The sequence below is a fragment of the Xenia sp. Carnegie-2017 genome, unplaced genomic scaffold, assembly GCF_021976095.1.
Source record: "Xenia sp. Carnegie-2017 unplaced genomic scaffold, XeniaSp_v1 HiC_scaffold_19, whole genome shotgun sequence".
Taxonomy (NCBI): Eukaryota; Metazoa; Cnidaria; class Anthozoa; order Malacalcyonacea; family Xeniidae; genus Xenia; species Xenia sp. Carnegie-2017.
Window position 1 is genome coordinate 12,380,544 of NW_025813481.1, and position 19,213 is coordinate 12,399,756.

The 19,213-nt window shown below is 34.1% G+C and overlaps 2 protein-coding genes across 3 annotated transcripts in view; both read left to right on the plus strand.

Moving 5' to 3' along the window:
• Positions 1-19,213, plus strand: part of LOC124438153 — a 281,486-nt gene that overhangs the window by 56,285 nt on the left and 205,988 nt on the right. The gene's annotated exons all lie outside the window — the stretch shown is intronic.
• Positions 5,867-18,429, plus strand: LOC124438157. 2 transcript variants are annotated; one of them, XM_046988155.1, is made up of 13 exons: positions 5,867-6,403; positions 9,777-10,486; positions 10,575-11,151; positions 12,131-12,145; positions 12,425-12,445; positions 13,726-13,773; positions 13,835-13,891; positions 14,449-14,511; positions 14,654-14,719; positions 16,759-16,858; positions 16,961-17,506; positions 17,699-17,970; positions 18,048-18,429. In XM_046988155.1, the coding sequence occupies exons 1-13, from the start codon at positions 5,896-5,898 to the stop codon at positions 18,098-18,100; spliced, it is 3,036 nt and encodes a 1,011-aa protein (XP_046844111.1). In that variant the 5' UTR covers positions 5,867-5,895; the 3' UTR covers positions 18,101-18,429. The 2 variants fall into 2 exon arrangements, with proteins under 2 accessions (XP_046844111.1, XP_046844110.1); XM_046988154.1 differs by having other exon boundaries at positions 16,961-17,970.

Sequence of the window (19,213 nt, forward strand, 5' to 3'; positions counted from 1 at the left end):
CAACCATCCTTTTGGACCTCCAGAGTATAGATTGAAAAACTTGGTAGATAGAAACCCTGTTGGCTTAAAGGAAATCGACGATGTTCAACTTAAAGATCTACTTTCATGGATGCTACAACGTGTACCTGAACTAAGACCATTAGCCAATGAAGCGTTAAAACACCCTTATCTACAATGCCACGAGGACAACTATGATATGCTGTGTGATGTGGCAAACAAACCAGCGATAGAGATACCATATTTAGGTCATCCTCTTAACTCAGATGTGCATGAGCAGTTAAATGGTCTAAAAACTTGGATGGACCGTATTGAACCTCATGTTTTTAGTAATTTCAATAAAAGTCAATACGACTCCACATGGTTGGGTTGCTTAAAATTTTTGCAAAATGTTCACCAGAATTGGCATGAGAAACCACTCATGCATATCAAGGAAGGCAAGTATGAAGAGTATTTCTTACAAGTTTTCCCAGAGCTTCCTTTGCTGGCGCATAGAATCACAAGGCTTAATGATTGGAAAACAAGACCTGATCTTGAAGAACATTTTAGAAGTAAGTTATAACCACTGAAATAATTCTATTATTTTCAAAGATGGATTTAATTTTAGGCTTTCTTTTCAAGGTCAAAACAACATAGTTTTTAGTACAAACTTTTTAAAAAAATGCTGTATTGATAAGACTGACGAAAATTTAATCAAGTCAGTCATTTATGGTTTCCGTGTAATCTTTCATGGGGTGAGGAAAACAAGAATCTGTGTTTTTAATTCATCGATCGCTATTTAGCAATTAATTTTGGCATTGATATCGCGTTAAAGATTGGCAAACATTCTTTGCATTTTCAGCATTTTATAATTTTGAAGATCCAGAGCCCAAATACTCTTAAAGATTATATCGTGATGTTTTTTTCATATGGTGCATGGTCTGTAGTCTGTAGTCAAATTTCACTTGTATAAGTTTTGAAAAAAGTTAGTAGCTTCCAACTACTATCTCAGAGTGACAGTCGATAGTAAAAGTCGAGAGTAAAAAAAAAGTCCACATTTTAAATGAAAAGTCGAGAGTCGAAATGAAACTGATTGTATCAATGAGCCTATATTGTAAGTTGCTTTGTAGCTACGTAATGTTTGCTATTGTTGCTTATTCATATTTCTACTGTTGTAATGTAGAATCGTATTTGCAAGACATTAGACTACTTTTAGCTAATTGTTTGGCTATTCTTATCATTCATGCCTAAATGTGACAATTTTACGTGATTTTAAGACTTGGTGTGGCCAGAGTGGAAATATATTGATGAATCAACACAACATAGAGAATTGCTTTTAAAATTGATCAAGTATGGACGCGATCCCAAGGTCGTCATTGAACAAGTGAACGATGTAGGTGTAATTTTCTCCGACGAGTTTTGCATCGGCAAAGGAAGTAATGAAACCCGTGTTTATCTCGGACTGGGAAAAGATGGATGCGGTAAAGCAGTGAAACGAATACGACGAGATAACAATCTTGCTCTGCAAGAAATCACAATTTTAAATGAAAGCAATGCACAGAAATCGAATTATGTTGTAAATTATTACCACTTAGAAGAAGATACCGGAACTGAATATGTCTATTTGATACTTGACCTATGTGAAGAATCTCTAGAGAGTTTTGTAAAATCTTCTACTTTGGAGGATCTTCAACAATCTCTTCCCAAAATTCTCAAGCAAATTTTAAAAGGATTAGCTGATCTTCATAGTGAACCAAATCCAATTCTTCATCGGAATTTAAAGCCTTCCAATGTTTTCCGAGATGCACAAGGTAAATTTCTGATGGCTGACTTTGGTATTAGCCGAATATTGAAGGATGGCTCTAAGACATATACAAGCAACACTAAAAGGGAAACTGTGTGTTGGATGGCTCCTGAATCATATTATGAAAATAATGAGTCGGTTGATAAAGCATGTTACAAAAAAGAGTCTGATATGATGGTAGGTGTAGAAATGTAACTTTGAATAACTGAATTCAATTTTTGGCGTTTCGTTCACACTTTCACCTTTTCATTGATTTTAGAATGCAGGAATGGTGGCTTATTATGTTGCAACAAAAGGGGAGCATGCTTTTGGAACTGAAAAGAATAGAATGAAAAACTTGTTAGATGGAAACCCTGTAGGATTGAAAGAAATTGGTGATTTTCAACTTAGAGATCTTCTTTCATGGATGCTGCAACATAAACCCGAAGACAGACCATCTGCCAAAAAAGCGTTAAAACATCCATATCTGCAATCTGCTGAAGAGAACTTTGATATGTTGTGTGATGTGGTGAATCAACTGGAGATAGAGATAAGTGATCCTTTCATTTCAAATGTCCATGAGCAGTTAAATTATCCAGAAAACTGGATGGACCGTATCGACGAAGAAATTTTTAACAATTTCAATGACTTTGACTGTACATGGTTAGGCTGCTTAAAATTTTTTCAAAACGTTCGCAAGCAGTGGCAAGATGATGCTCATCCAAAACTGCCGCCAAGTGATGGCAACTATAAAAAGTATTTCCTGCAAGTTTTACCGGAGCTTCCTTTTCTGGTGCACAGAATCATAAGGCATAACGAAAAGAAATCCACTCCAGATCTGGAAGAACAATTTGGTGGTAAGTTATCCATTAAATAATTTCTTTTTCGTCAATGATGTAGCTAATCAATCTCTAAAATCAAGTGTAAAAAATGCAGCCTAGTCAGTCAATTATTCCGGTTATCCAGTCGAAGTGTAAATTTTTCTCGTTTGATTTGTCACGATATGTTTGTTTATCGGTGCATCAAAGATTGTCCTGAACAATGTAACCATTTTAAAAATTTTAAATCCAGCATCCCCTTTGACGGTATGAAATGATTAAAAGTCAAATATATTTCCACATGTTTGATTATTTTTATCCCTTATCACTAAATGTAATACTTTACATAATTTTTAGAATTGCAGTTGAAAGAATGGAAGTATTTTGATCAATCAGTAAAGCACAAAGAGATGTTCGTAAAATTAATTAAGTATGGACGCGACCAAGGTATGAAGGTTAAATATGTGAACGACGTACGTGTAATTTTCTTGGACGAGTTTTGCATTGGCAAAGGAAATAATGAAACCCATGTTTATCTTGGACTGAGTAAGGATGGTTATGGAAAAGCAGTGAAACGAGTACGTCGAGATAACTGTATCAAAGAAGCAGAGAACGAAATGAAAGTTTTGAATGAAATCAAAGCCAAGAAGTCGAGTTATCTTGTGAATTGTTACCACTTTGAAGAAGATATTGGAACTGAATATGCCTATTTGATATTTGACCTATGTGAAGAATCGCTGGAGAGTTTTGTAAAATCTTCTACTTTGGAGGATCTTCAACAATCTCTTCCCGAAATTCTCAAGCAAATTTTAAAAGGATTAGCTGATCTTCATAGCGAACCAAATCCTATTCTTCATCGTGATTTAAAACCATCTAATATTCTTCGAGATGCACAAGGACAATATCTGATAGCTGACTTTGGTATTAGTCGAATATTGAAAAACGGCCTTAAGACACATGTAAGCGATGCTACTAAGGGAGCTCAGTATTGGATGGCTCCTGAATCGTACGTTGTTAATGAAGAGTCCGTTGATAAAGCACGTTACAAACCAGAGTCTGATGTAATGGTGGGTGTAAAAATATAACCGTTTGCAACTTACTTCCAAATTTTTAGAAATCTTTTGTTGACACTGTTATGTTTTTAAATATTTTAGAATGCAGGAATGGTGGCTTATTATGTTGCAACAAAAGGGAACCATCCTTTCGGACCTCCAGAGTATAGATTGGAAAACTTGTTAGATAGAAACCCTGTTGGCTTAAAGGAAATCGACGATGTTCAACTTAAAGATCTACTTTCATGGATGCTACAACGTGCACCTGAACTACGACCATCTGCCAACGAGGCGTTAAAACACCCTTATCTACAATCCTATGAGAAGAACTTTGATATGCTGTGTGATGTGGCAAACCAACCAGGTATAGAGATACCGTATTTAGGTCATCCTCTCAACTCAGATGTGCATGAGCAGTTGAATGGTCTAAAAAATTGGATGGACCGTATTGAACCTCATGTTTTTAGTAATTTCAATAAAAGTCAATATGACTCCACATGGTTGGGTTGCTTAAATTTTTTGCAAAACGTTCACCAGAATTGGCATGAGAAACCACTCATACATATCAAGGAAGGCAAGAATGAAGAGTATTTCTTAAGAGTTTTCCCAGAACTTCCTTTGCTGGTGCATAGAATCACAAGGCTTAATGATTGGAAAACAAAACCTGATCTTGAAGAACAATTTACAAGTAAGTTATAACCACTGAAATAATTCTATTATTTTCAAAGATGGATTTAATTTTAGGCTTTCTTTTCAATGTCAAAACAATATAGCTTTTAGTACAAACTTTTTTAAAAAATGCTGTATTGATAAGACTGACGAAAATTTAATCAAGTCAGTCATTTATGGTTTCCGTGTAATCTTTCATGGGGTGAGGAAAACAAGAATCTGTGTTTTTGATTCATCGATCGCTATTTAGCAATTAATTTTGGCATTGATATCGCGTTAAAGATTGGCAAACATTCTTTGCATTTTCAGCATTTTATAATTTTGAAGATCCAGAGCCCAAATACTCTTAAAGATTATATCGTGATGTTTTTTTCATATGGTGCATGGTCTGTAGTCTGTAGTCAAATTTCATTTGTAACAGTTTTGAAAAAAGTTAGTAGATTCCAACTACTATCTCAGAGTGACAGTCGATAGTAAAAGTCGAGAGTAAAAAAAGTCCAGATTTTAAATGAAAAGTCGAGAGTCGAAATGAAACTGATTGTATCAATAAGCCTATATTGTAAGTTGCTTTGTAGCTACGTATTGTTTGTTATTGTCGCTTATTCATATTACTACTGTTCTAATGTAGAATCGTATTTGCAAGACTTTAGAATACTTTTAGCTAATTGTTTGACTATTCTTATCATTCATGCCTAAATGTGAAAATTTTACGTGATTTTAAGACTTGGTGTGGCCAGAGTGGAAATATATTGATGAATCAAGACAACATAGAAAATTGCTTTTAAAATTGATCAAGTATGGACGCGATCCCAACGTCGTCATTGAACAAGTGAACGATGTAGGTGTAATTTTCTCAGACGAGTTTTGCATCGGTAAAGGAAGGAATGAAACCCGTGTTTATCTCGGACTGGGAAAAGATGGTTACGGTAAAGCAGTAAAACGAGTGCTTAAAGATAACTTCATCAATCTTGCACAGCAAGAAAAGAAAATTTTAAATGAAATCAACCCTAAGGAGTTGAGTTATGTTGTAAATTATTACCACTTAGAAGAGGATACCGGAACTGAATATGTCTATTTGATACTTGACCTTTGTGAAGAATCTCTAGAGAGTTTTGTGCAATCTTCTAGTTTGTATGATCTTCAAAAATCTCTTCCTGAGATTCTCAGACAAATTTTAAAAGGATTAGCTGATCTTCACAGCAAGCCACGTCCTATTCTTCATCGAGATTTAAAACCTTCAAATGTTCTAAGAGACGCACATGGTAAATTTTTAATAGCCGACTTTGCTATTAGTCGAATATTGAAGGATAGCCGTACGACATATTCAAGCATTGCAAAATGTGGCACTGAGTATTGGATTGCTCCTGAAACATATTGTGCGAAGGTTCAGTCGATAGACAAAGCTCGTTTCAAAAGACAGTCAGATGTAATGGTAGGTGCAAAAGGGTAACTTTTGCAAATTAAAATGAGTTTGATTTTCGACATTTCTTATAAGCTGTTTTATTTTCATTAATTTTAGAATGCAGGAATGGTGGCTTACTATGTTGCAACAAAAGGGAAACATCCTTTTGGACCTCCACCGTATAGACTGAAAAACATGTTTGATGGAAACCCTGTTGGCTTAAAGGAAATCGACGATGTTCAACTTAAAGATCTACTTTCATGGATGCTACAACGTGTACCTGAACTAAGACCATTAGCCAACGAGGCGTTAAAACACCCTTATCTACAATGCCATGAGGACAACTATGATATGCTGTGTGGTGTGGCAAACCAACCAGGGATAGAGAAACCGTATTTAGGTCATCCTCTTAACTCAGATGTGCATGAGCAGTTAAATGGTCTAAATAATTGGATGGACCGTATTGAACCTGAAGTCTTTAGTAATTTCAATAGAAGTCAATACGACTCCACATGGTTGGGTTGCTTAAAATTTTTGCAAAACGTTCACCAGAATTGGCATGAGAAACCACTCATACATATCAAGGAAGGCAACTATAAAGTGTATTTCTTACGAGTTTTCCCAGAGCTTCCTCTGCTGGTGCATAGAATCACAAGGCTTAATGATTGGAAAATAAGATCTGATCTTAAAGATCATTTCAAAAGTAAGTTATAACCACTGAAAAAATTCTATTATTTTCAATGACAGATTTAATTTGCAACTATATAACAACAAAATTTATCCTGACCTGATTACAAAACTCTCAAGAAATAATTGACAACTATAAAGAGTATTTCTTGAGAGTTTTCCCAGAGCTTCTCCTTTTGGTCACAAAATAAAAGTTATACAGAAGGGCTACTCAAGTGTGCACTGCGTCCTCACGGCCGCCATCACTCCAGCAAGACATTTAGGGCTTTTAACTTGTTCACAACCACTGCAATTTCATGACGTCATCTCTTCACAATGAAATCGAAAATGTTTCAATATAAGAAAGAACGTCGTGTCATTTTAATGGTTGGGAAGAAATGAAAAGCCATAAATATCTTGCTGGAATAGTGGCTGCCGAAATGCGCTGCACAACATGCGCGAGGACAAAAACAGAAAAGGCTCCGACACGAGTGACCTTTCTATATATTCCATATTCTGTGTTTTGGTGCACAGAATCATAAGGTTAACAGAAAAAGTCGGTCAAGTGAAAACTCTTGTAAAGACTTTATTATCTTGAATAGGTAAATGAATCACGAACAAATTCATGCTGTGTTATTATCAAAGGATCGGTCTTAAGCTAATTTCCTTTAATTCTAATCCACTCCTTTGATTCATCGTCACTTTTTGTTGTGATGTGTTTTAATTTTTCATAGGTATTCTTCATTCATAAGGTTGATAAGGTTGTCGATGTAAATATTTTTCCAATTGAGTTTCAGTTAGCTCTGGAAGGATTTACTACGTCGTTTTCAAAATTTTTCATTGAGCATTTTAGTTTCTGCTGAGACAATGATACAAATTGCTGTTGCGTGCATTTTTCAGCTGTTCAACAGTTTTGCATTCTGATATTTGAAGTTCAAGTTTGATCTAAAAAAGTATAAAATCCAATTCAACTATTCGTCAAAGAACATCGGTTTACACTGTCGTAACCAATATATTTAAGACGGCCGATAACAAAAAGGAAAGCTTGATTAAAACAATGAGATAGAAAACATATTTCTACTTTGACAAAGAAGAAGTTGTGAATGACTCTAAATTTGAACTACCTCTCAAAAACTGGGCTCCAACAATTGATCTCTCGAAAGATTTTGAACGCGACATTGGTTTTTTCCAGTGGCTAACACAACCACTATCGGATAAATAAGCCTTATGAAAGAAGGCCAGGAAGATTTTGGGTTTTTTCAGGAAGAACAAGCGCGTGGTAGGATAACTTTGTATCTGAAATTATGAATTACTCGCCATGGAAGATATCTTTAATGGCGCAAGATGTCGCGAAAACTGTGTGCGCTTTATGTATAAGCATGCGCAGTTAATTATTTAACACATTTTTAATTCGGTAATAACTTTTAATTTCAAAAACACATTAGTGTGGACAGATGCAGATAACACAAAAAATCTGTCAATGTTGCAAAAAGTTTCATAAAATAACTTTTAAACTCCTAAAAATTTGATTTTAGTAAACACTTAACTATTTCCGAGCTTTAAATAACGTAAATTACCACTCTTTGTGCGTTTGCAGATTGTGTTAAGAAGTGATTGAGTTATTTAAGCCTTTATGCTTTTTAGTATGTGGAATGATTTTCATGAGTCATTACTTTAGTTATACTCACTTTTTACTCGACGCTTGAATATTAACATGTTCACCAACGCATGATAACCGACATTGTTGAAGTGTGATAGTTTTTCTGATTTGTTTGTTATTAAATGTATACATCCACATAATTTGTAACATCTTAAATTGCCTGTGATTTTAGTTTTGGAAAAAATTGCACCATTTTCGTGATAAAGTTAAACTTTTAAGGGGAATTTCACTTGAGATCGGGCTTTCGAGAGGCCTGTAGTATCTAGACAAAATTAGTTTTTACTTTTAGCTCTTCTGGACTAACTAAATGTGCCTAATTTAGAATATTTATGATGTTGAAAACCGTAGAAGCGTAAGAAATATTATACACCATGTTATACACTATTGAAAATAATGAATTTTGGCAATTCCGACAAAAGACACCAAACGGGTTAGTTTATCAACAAATTAGTGAAAAATGATTAAAGAGGAATATATGCTTAATGAGATGAAATATGGTGCAGTCAAAGAAGTCCGAAAGCCAAATAAAGTGAAAGAGAATTTCATCACGAAAATTGCGCAAAGCAAGTTTTTACAGAGCAAGTGATACTTTGTGGTATTGTTTCATAAGTAAGCGCACGCTTTCGGTGATGAGAGAAATTAAATGTTCTGCTGACCAAAGCGTGATTTAGTAACGTCAAAGAATATTGAGGATGGACGTTTACGACTAAATATCCTCATTCCTATATTTGCGGTAACACGTTAGTAAATATTTCTGTCGTAACAAAAGAAACCGAGGCGACCATATCTGTTGACCGATGCAGATTTGTATCTTCGATTATCAACTGTTGGTATGAATTATTCTACTTTAACTGCTATCTCCAAATACATTTTGGCATCAGTTGACCAAGTTTAAGGAATTCGTGTGCTATACTTTTATTCAAACAGAAGATCATAAAATGAATGCTTTAAGAAGTGATACTTGTGATGAATATTGGGTAGAGGCGTTTCTTTAGATTTGTGCTGCAAAGGTTTTGTGCAATAACCTACGAGCTCTTATTTTCCAGAGCATATTGGTATTGCAGAGCGTTTGACTAGGACAATAACAGCATTGAGTCGATCAGTGATGACGCTGTCTTGTTGGCTATATAAACAGACAGAAACGCAATAAATTTCACTTAAAGTTTACATTCTGGTGTTAAGTATATAGTTCAAGAAGATCGACAATGGCAATGCTCATTTTCTACTGGGAATGTTGATCTACGATTACTTTAAGAAGATTTTCAACCAATTTGGGATAGAGAAATGCAAACGCATGTACACCTGTCGAACCGTCGAAAAAAATTTTAGATTTCTTGGTTTACAGGACTTTTATTACAAATATCCTTGCGTTTACCTACAATAAAGTTGCTTCTTATTTTCATCTCAAATAATTAACCAATGTACTATATAATATCACAGAGATTGGCATTATGATTGAATGTGGACAATACCATTGAATGAAAGTAATATTCGATCAAACTCAAAGGAATTCCCGATCTGTCTCTTGAGTAACATTTTACTGCCCGAAATTAAGATTAGCCTTTTTGAAAAAAATGAATACATTACCATTTAATGTATTGAATAAAATACCAAAAAAACGAACCTATACTATTATGTTATTCGCACGTATTCGAATCTTGTGTGCGATGAATTACTTTCAGCTCACTTCCACATGTTGGATTATTTTCATCCCTTATCCCTAAATGTAATACTTTTACATAATTTTTAGAATTGCAATTGAAAGAATGGAAGTATTTTGATCAATCAATAAAGCACAAAGAGATGTTCTTAAAATTAATTAAGTATGGACGCGACCCAGGTATGAAGGTTGAATGTGTGAACGACGTACGTGTAATTTTCTCGGACGAGTTTTGCATTGGCAAAGGAAATAATGAAACTCGTGTTTATCTTGGACTGAAAAAGGATGGTTATGGAAAAGCAGTAAAACGAGTACGTCGAGATAACTGTACCAATGAAGCAGAGAACGAAATGAGAATTTTGAATGAAATCAAAGCTAAGAAGTCGAGTTATGTTGTGAATTATTACCACTTAGGAGAAGAGCCCGGAACTGAATATGTCTATTTGATACTTGACCTATGTGAAGAATCGCTGGAGAGATTCGTAAAATCTTCTACTTTGGAGGGTCTTCAAAAATCTCTTCCCGAAATTCTCAAGCAAATTTTAAAAGGATTAGCTGATCTTCATAGCGAACCAAATCCTATTATTCATTGTGATTTAAAACCATCAAATGTTCTTCGAGATGCACAAGGACAATATCTGATAGCTGACTTTGGTATTAGTCAAATATTGAAAAACGGCCTTAAAACACATGTAAGCGATGCTACTAAGGGAACTCACGATTGGATTGTTCCTGAATCGTACGTTGTTAATGAGGAGTCATTTGATAAAGCACGATACAAACCAGAGTCTGATGTAATGGTGGGTGTAAAAATATAACCATTTGCAACTTACTTCCAAATTTTTTAGAGTTCTTTTGTTGACACTGTTATGTTTTTATATATTTTAGAATGCAGGAATGGTGGCTTATTATGTTGCAACAAAAGGGAAACATCCTTTTGGACCTCGAGAGTATAGACTGAAAAACTTGTTAGATGGAAACCTTGTTGGTTTGGAAGAAATCAAGGATGATCAGCTTAGAGATCTTCTTTCATTGATGCTGCAACGACAACCCGAAGACAGGCCATCTGCCAAAAAAGCGTTAAAACATCCATATCTGCAATCTGCTGAAGCGAACTTTGATATGTTGTGTGATGTGGTGAATCAACTGGAGATAGAGATAAGTGATCCTCTCAACTCAGATGTCCATATGCAGCTAAATGATCCAGAAAATTGGATGGACCGTATCGACGGAGAAATTTTTAACAATTTCAATGACTTTCACCCTACATGGTTAGGCTGCTTAAAACTTTTGTTAAACGTTCGCGAGCATTGGCAAGATGAACCTCATCCACAACTGCCGCCAAGTGTGGGCAACTATAAAAAGTATTTCCTGCAAGTTTTTCCGGAGCTTCCTCTTCTGGTGCACAGAATAATGAGGTATATCGAAAGGAAACCCACTCCAGATCTAGAAGAACAATTTGCTAGTAAGTTAATCATTAAGATATTTCATTTTCGTCAATGATGTAGCTACTTAATCTCTATAATTTCTAAGTGTAAAAAATGCAGCCTAGTCAGTCAGTTATTCCGGTTATGCAGTCGAAGTGTAAATTTTCTGTGTTTGATTTGTCGCGATATGTTTGTTAATCTGTGCATCAAAGATTTTCATGAACAAGCTAACCATTTTAAAAATTTTATCTCCAGCATGCCTTTGCCAGTATGAAATGGTTAAAACGCAAATATATTTTTAACATATGCTAATATTGATATGGAGATAAACAAGGAGTAAGTGTTTGGAGGGACGGCGAAGCAACATTATGAAGTGCGAGGCTTAGTCTTCACTTCCACTATGGCGTCTTAGAAAACACGTCTAAACAACGACTTCAGCTCAGCTTAAATATATTTTTTGCAAAAAGGGGGGGGGGGCTTTAGCTATCCCAGCCCCCCAGGCCGTTAACGTTAGTACAAAGCTTATGATTAACTGTAAGGATTTTTACAGTTAGACAAAGTATAACCCTCACATTCCAAAAAGTGTTTATCTTGTTGATAAAGTTTTGAATGTTCCAATATCAGCAATGTACATGGCAATGAATAATGAACATTTCCTAAGAAATTATTTCTCCACAGGGGCAATACTTCCTAGTAAATATGGTCCCACTTTGGAAATTTGACCCCCCTTGCAAACTTTAACACCTATTTCAAAAATGGTGGAATTTTTTTTAAAAACGAAGATCACAGACGATCTAACGTAATACAAGTTATGTAGATCTATACATGACTCATTGAAACTGTCTTGTTCAAACAAAAAACTTATGTTTTGTTACTTTTATATGTTTTTAATCATATTATATTTTATTGCTTATGTTCTCTAACGGTTTAATCAAAATTAGTATTTTACGAGTTTTTGTCTCTGTATTGACTTATCATATGTAAATGAAAAAACAATTTTTATTCTTTATATTGCAGGAGAAATCAATAGAGGTTAGTAGCTATGTTCATCGAATAAAGTAAGGACGAATATTTGTAAAGATATTTCAATAACAAAAAGAATATATTAAGATAAATTTTCTTCCCTCAACAAGGCGAAAGTTTATATGAAATATTCATATGATTCTATTCTTCTTGGTATTCTATCCTTCTTGGTGCTTATGTTTTTAGTACATGAATATTTATGGTTTTTTAAGGCAGTCTATATCCAATGAATTATAAATTCCAAGTATATTATAAGTGTGAGTGTGAACTTTTTTTTCATTGTTGCAGGTTGCTCCGAGCTAGATGAAGGTTGGTATACTCATGCTATATACTTATTATCAATGCTTATAAATAATGCATAAATAATAAATTGTTATCTGAGGAGAAAGATAAAATGCTCCCTTCAAGAAAGAAAAATTCAAAAGAAAATTCATGTAATGATCATCCTTTGTTTATTGAATTTTTTTCACTGCATAAAACCCCTTTTTTACCAATAAGGTGTTGACTTATGTTGATGAGCGCTTCGAGTACCGGTGTCAATTAAAAAAAAACGATGCATACATATATAGAAATACTGTGTAGTCGGTTTCCTGTTGCGCATGTAATCCACTGCTCGTCAGTGGATACTATTTTCTTAATAACATTTTGATAGGACTATACATTGCCGACAGTTCTCCTAGACTGCATTTGACGTACCTATGTTGAATCAGTCGAATCTTTAAATGTACATCGCACAAAGCAAATGTCATTGTATTCATGATCTGTATAGCCAGTCTTGCATCATATTTTTAAATTCACTGTCATTAAGAATCGTTTAAACAATAGTCATATTGATTTTCATTGAAGTAGATTTGAGTGTAGATGTGTACGTTTATGTTGGATGTCTGCAAAATGTTTTTTGTTTCTGTAACTAGGTCTAGTTTATTTATTGTTTTATTTAATTTTCATCAATTTAACAAAATTATTGCAATCATGACCTTAAAACACGGTTTTACGTTATTTGTTTTTAATATGGTTAAGTACTTATACGTTGCTTGAAAGTGATGCATAAAGCATGAAAACGTTGCAAAACAAAAAGCATACAAATATTAATATTCATAAATGCGCAAAAAGCACTTCCTATCAAGGCATTTAGCTTGTAATAAACAATTTTTGGATGAGGTCGATCATGATATCAAGAATTATTCAGACCGAGGTCAATGTTATCTTCCGAGGCGAAGCTGAGTATAGTTGAGGGATGTTGGTTTATATTGATATAATTTTTTCTAACTGTATATTTTTGCTCCTCAAAAAACTGAGAAAATTGAACTTTTGCATCAAAAGAATAAACTTAAAGGTTACATGATGCTACCATTTGATTTTATATATCTTTATGAAAATTGTATTGATGTTTCTACTATAAACAAAGGTCAAGGTCAGTAGAGTAGTCAACTGTAAAAATGTCGTTTTACGCATGTTATCTACATGAGATATAGCAGATTTTTCAAAAAAGAATTGTTAAAGATATCTTTGGGACAAGATTTCAAAAGAGTACGAGGAATATCATTTTTAAACTAGAATACCTGCGTCACTCACAGATTTATCTTTAGGAAAGAGGACGACGAAAACATTACCCAGATTGCATTACGAGAAAAAAGGTAAAAATGTACATGCGAATATTTTCATCATTCTGTGAACTCATGTTTACTGGCTTTTCAGAACCACAACGTCCAAGAAGGGATACTATTAACAATTGTCAAGAAAGTGACAGGAGAGGTAAGGAAGAGTGAAAATGTTATGTTGAAACTTAAGTTCTTATATAATACATTAGAATGTTAGTTTTAGAAATATTATCATTGTAAAAGAAGTATATAACCATGCTGTGCATTACAAGTCTGTGTGAGGAGATTTGTACTTCAGGAAAAATCTTCATACGTTGTCAACTGCATCTTTTTCCGAGCTTCAGTTGTGTGTAGACTCCTGAATGTTAGACTTCCACATATCTCAAAAGTGTATTTTTTAATACAGGATTGGGGTGGAGGTTGTGAACTAATTTTAAAAATATGGACAATAAGACTTGATGATTTAAAGGAAGTGAAAGTCGTAACAAGTTTTTTTTAAGTAAACCTGCGGAAGGATCATCATTATTCATTATCATTTTGCTTGTGTTTCTTCTCCTAAAGAGCCCAATAATTTGTTTTTGAAATTTAAAGTTGTTCGTCGCTAACTAAGTTTTTTTAATTTGAAAATAAAGTGCAACGAATCGTTTAGGTAGCGTGTCATGTGTAAATGTCATACTATTGTTTTTATATTTTTATTTTTTCATTATGCAGACGAGACGTCAAAAGGACTTTCAAAAATAACAAGAGAAAGTTTTGGTAGACCGTCAAAAGAAGGTAGATACCACGTGTTTACCTTGTACTTTTGCACCTTAGAATGAAGTGGAAGGTGGACGCTTCGTCGTTCTTAAATGGATAGATGACGCGACGATCTCGAAATTTTGTTATTACTTCTATGTTTTATCTGATTTATCTATAGGAAAGACGACAAAAAAAACACCCAAAAGGCGATTCTTCTCTCCGTCAAAAGATTACGAGGAAAAAGGTAAACATGTACACGTTAATATTTTCATCATCCTGTGAACGGCTAATTTCAAAGATGTGCAGTTTTTTGAGACACACTGTACATCATGTATCAAAAAATTGCAAATACCATAATTTGTTTGCACGAGATTATACATTAAAATTTCAATGGCTGTGCAACTAATCACGCTTCTGGGATTTAAAAGTTAAAATAATTTTAATTCACTTTATGTGCTTATTTTCATAGAACTTTATGTACACATTTATAATACAAAAAAATGAAAGTTTCTCCGGATTGTTTTAAAAATTGTATTATTGAGACATTTATAATAATGCGTGAATGCTAACTTAGAAAATTCTTACAAACATTTTGGAATATCTGAAAGTTGGCTTATAGGTTATTATCATTCTATCATCATGTCCATTATCATGTGCAATATGTTATGATCGACATGTTATCATCATGTCGATTACATGTTTGTAAATGTAGATCGTCCAGGTTAGTAAAGTCCTGAGAAGGACTGTTTTTGTTGTTGTTGACTGACGTTTCGACAACCTTAGTTGTAGTCATCTTCACAGTCAAATGGGAAGTTAACGTCGGGTTAGCCGTATGTGTTATCTGGTTCTTACGTCATTTTATTGTGTGTACAGAAAATGTGTGGGTGTCAATTGTGTATTGTCATTGTTGATTAGTGTGAAGTGTAATGTTTTTAGTTGATCGTTTGTTTGTATTGTGAATAAGTCGTTTGTAAGGTGCCGGTGGTTGCTGTATCCTGTTCAGGGGGGTTTGGTATCGTTTGTAAGGTATCGTTGCTGTTGTTGTTGAGTTGTTGGTTTCGTTGTGTTCGTTGGGTTTGTTAGTGTTGCGTTTGATAAAGTCAGAGTTATAGTTGTTTTTGTCAAAAACACGTTTGAGATAGTCGTTTTCATTGTGTAGAGCGTTCGGTGAATCACATATGATTTGTGCACGTCTTGTTAATGTTCTGATTGTGGTGGCTTTGTGTGATGTAGGGTTGTAAGTTGATTGGTCTAGTAGTCGGTCAGTGTGTGTTGGTTGGCGATAAACTGTTCTTCGTAGTTTTTGATTGTCCTGTTTTACCAAACAGTCGAGAAAGGGATGAGTTCCGTTTTTTTCGTCATCTTTGTACGTGGCTGCTCTGTTTGTTGATGTGAGTGTGAAAGTCATCAATCTCGTCTGCATGTAGTGCTGTGATTGTGTCATCTACGTAGCTGAATCAAATAGGTGGTGCATGTTTTACAAAGGTATCGTTATATGTAGCCAACTGAAATCTTTTAATTCAAAAATAATGCAAATGTTGTGGATCAAAATCATGTGAAAATTTTAAACTTTGTAAACATAGAAATTTGATCAGTATGTATAGAAAGTGAAAACTGGCTATGATGCTAAAAGTGAAATGTGAAAACCATCATGATCAACGTGTCAGTTACATGTATACGTTACACGTACACAAATGAACTTAAATAGAATATTGTTGAAAACATCCTTTTAAAACATATTATTTGATTATTGATAGCTAATAATTATGTTAACGAATAAATAGTTTCATTTACCGTTTATGTGGTAGCCAGATGCCCTGATGTTGGATCAAAGTTATCCGTTTTCTATAACTTTTTTTGTGACAGATAACTGTTTCAAGAGATATTTATGATGTGTTATGAAAAAGTAAATTTATTAGTTTTACGAAAAAACTTGCAATAAAACCCACGTTGTTATTTTTCCACCCAAAAGATTAGAAACCACAAAGTAAAGTAGTTCAACTCACTGGTTCAACTTCCTCTTTGCAAACACACGGTATTAGCATAACCATGCATCTAATATTTGCAAGACCGAATAACATACAATAAATGGTTACGTAAATGCAAATTCTAAATAAATTATGGCTCGCTGAAAGGTTTATTGGATCAAATATCCCAAAATTTTAGTCAGACCGACATTTTTCGTATTTTATCCGTTTCTGGACCGACTTTTATTCATATTTTACAAAAGCTGGGTAGTGTAACATGTGATATACACTTTTATTTTCTTTATCATGTGTTTAGATGCAGATGTTATTTTGGATGAACACATTAAAATCTTCAAAAGTAATTTTCTTGACGAACGCAGTAACATTAAAGCTGACGTGTGTGATGTACTTGAAAGGTGAAATACTCTAAATGTAGTTCTTGGAGAAATTCAACTTGAATTTTCAGTATTACAAAAACGAGTTTTTATCTTGATATGAGCTTAAATATTTGATTTAAGCTTCACGTGGCTTTGTGGAGAGTATGGAACAGCTGGCCCAAACGAGAAGATGCCATTTCCTCACTTATATGTCATGGTTGATGATAGTCAAAAAAAATCGAATGAAATTATAAAGCAAGAGATTGATGGAAAATTTGGATGGGAAGCTTCAAAAAACATTGATTTGCCACGTAAAGCTCCTAAAAAAGCAAATTTTCGATTGCTGTCTGACTTTCGCGCTTCAAGAAAGGATAAAAATGACGTTGGATCTCGTGGTACATTGACAATATTTTGTCGAAAGGAAGAACGGTATTTTGCTTTAACTTGCGCACATAATGGTGTTGATAGTGACTTTGTTGACTACCGAGGCGTGTTCAATCTCGAAGACTGGTTGGAAATGCGCGATGCTGTGAATTCTAATTCCATGAAACATAACATGGATTACTTTTACAAACCTTCTCACAATGACAGTGAGGTGCAACTTGGCGATGGCCGCAACGCGGTTTCGCGGCTCGATGAAGAAACAGACATCATGTGCATTTCTGTTGGTAAAACAGATTTCAACAGGTACCTTAAAAAATACATGAAAAGTTTTCAATTAAGTTTAGAAAATGCAAATGACGAGCTTTTTCGACGAGTTGTTCAGGAAAATGAACACGTCGACGCACGCATTACTGCAAACAACAAATCCAAGCATAGTAAGATCACAGCGTACAATTATTGTTATTGGTCTCAATATCGTAAAAAACCTATAATTAGAAATGCAGTCAAGGTTCAAAGTGATGTGTCATTTATTGAGGATGGTGACTCTGGTGCTCTTGTTTACTTTTTGAATGAAAACAATAATTGGAAACCGTTTGCATACGCTGTTGCTGAAGTCGAAGGAGATGGCAATAAAAATGGTAGTGAGAGTAATGATAGTGATCGTGAGATCTGTTTCGCCAAACCTGCGGGGACTTTTATTTGCTTTAAATTGGACAAAGCTTTGGAGAAACTGAACCTTGAGAATGAGGAATATTTTGGAAGAAATGGTAAGATGCTATGTTGATGTTATTGTTGTTTAATATATTCCTAAACGTTAAGGCTTACATTACATTTAATGTTTTAGATTCGACGGGTATCGTCAAGTCGGCCCTTCGTTTTCTAAAATTGAGGAAATAGTATCTTCCTGGAATTTTCAAAAAAACACCCTCATGCTGTTATTTTGGAGTTCAATGAGCTAACTTTATTGAATGTAATCAATTTTAATTAGCACTTATGACAAAATTAATGTAAACTATGATTCATTTAAAATTCACGATTCCACCACAATGTTGAATCCAGTGTTGGGCAGTAAATCACAACACCTCACTTTTGGATTGTTTTAAGATTTGAAACTTTTTACTTGTAATTAGATTAGCAGGACATAACTGATTCTTTGGAAATACTTATGATCAATTACATTCTTATAAAAGATGTTATATGTATTAAAGCTACAATTTATTTCCAAATCACTGGCTCTTCTTTTACATTCACACGATCTACGAACACTACATACACACATCAGCTACTGCCCAAACTTTAACTGGTACAAGTTGGTACAAGTGATTTCTCAGGCGTACAAATCCATTTAGTTTGCGTCTGAAACTCAATGTTGTGACGTAGTCGTACTGACTCGTACAATAGAATGCTAAAACGACAAATTTCGAACTGGCAACTAACTTTTGTTGATACATAAATTTACAAATTTTTGTCGAAGTCACAAAACTATTTGTTCAAGTTGATGGGAGTATGTACCTTTTTTTAATAACTTTTGCTAAAAGCTATAAATCTTGTAATCCCAGTTGCTGCCTAAAAAATTTACCTTCAACTTAGTTTCAACTCTCACAAGATGCACCATTACAGAAGCACTTTGATTCTAGGGTTCTGGCTTACCATTTGTCAGACAATAATTATATACATGATTATTGTATTACTGAGGTTTGTGGACCAATAACCTCGTGTTTTAGCTCAGGTATTATTAAGCACATCAACTCATTTGTAACGATATTTTGCTCGAGAGTTTCATTTGTTTTTTAGTCGATGGAATGACGAAGACTTAATTGATACCCTTAATGTAATTGTTAACGGTAAATATGTATCACTTCAAGACATTATTTTGAAATTGATGAGAGTAAATGACAATGATAAAAAAATTAAAATCGAGTAGAAGCAGAACATCTCTGTTTGTATCTAGTGCATTGTATTTTATCTGCTATCATATTTCACTTATGACTCTCTTTTACATTTTATCGA

Coding starts and splice junctions, on each gene's coding strand:
- LOC124438157 (XM_046988154.1), top strand. CDS start 5,896: ATGTTTGATGGAAACCCTGTTGGCTTAAAGGAAATCGACGATGTTCAA. Junction 13,774..13,834: donor ATTGCATTACGAGAAAAAAG/GTAAAAATGTAC, acceptor CTGGCTTTTCAG/AACCACAACGTCCAAGAAGG. Junction 14,720..16,758: donor AAAAGATTACGAGGAAAAAG/GTAAACATGTAC, acceptor TCATGTGTTTAG/ATGCAGATGTTATTTTGGAT.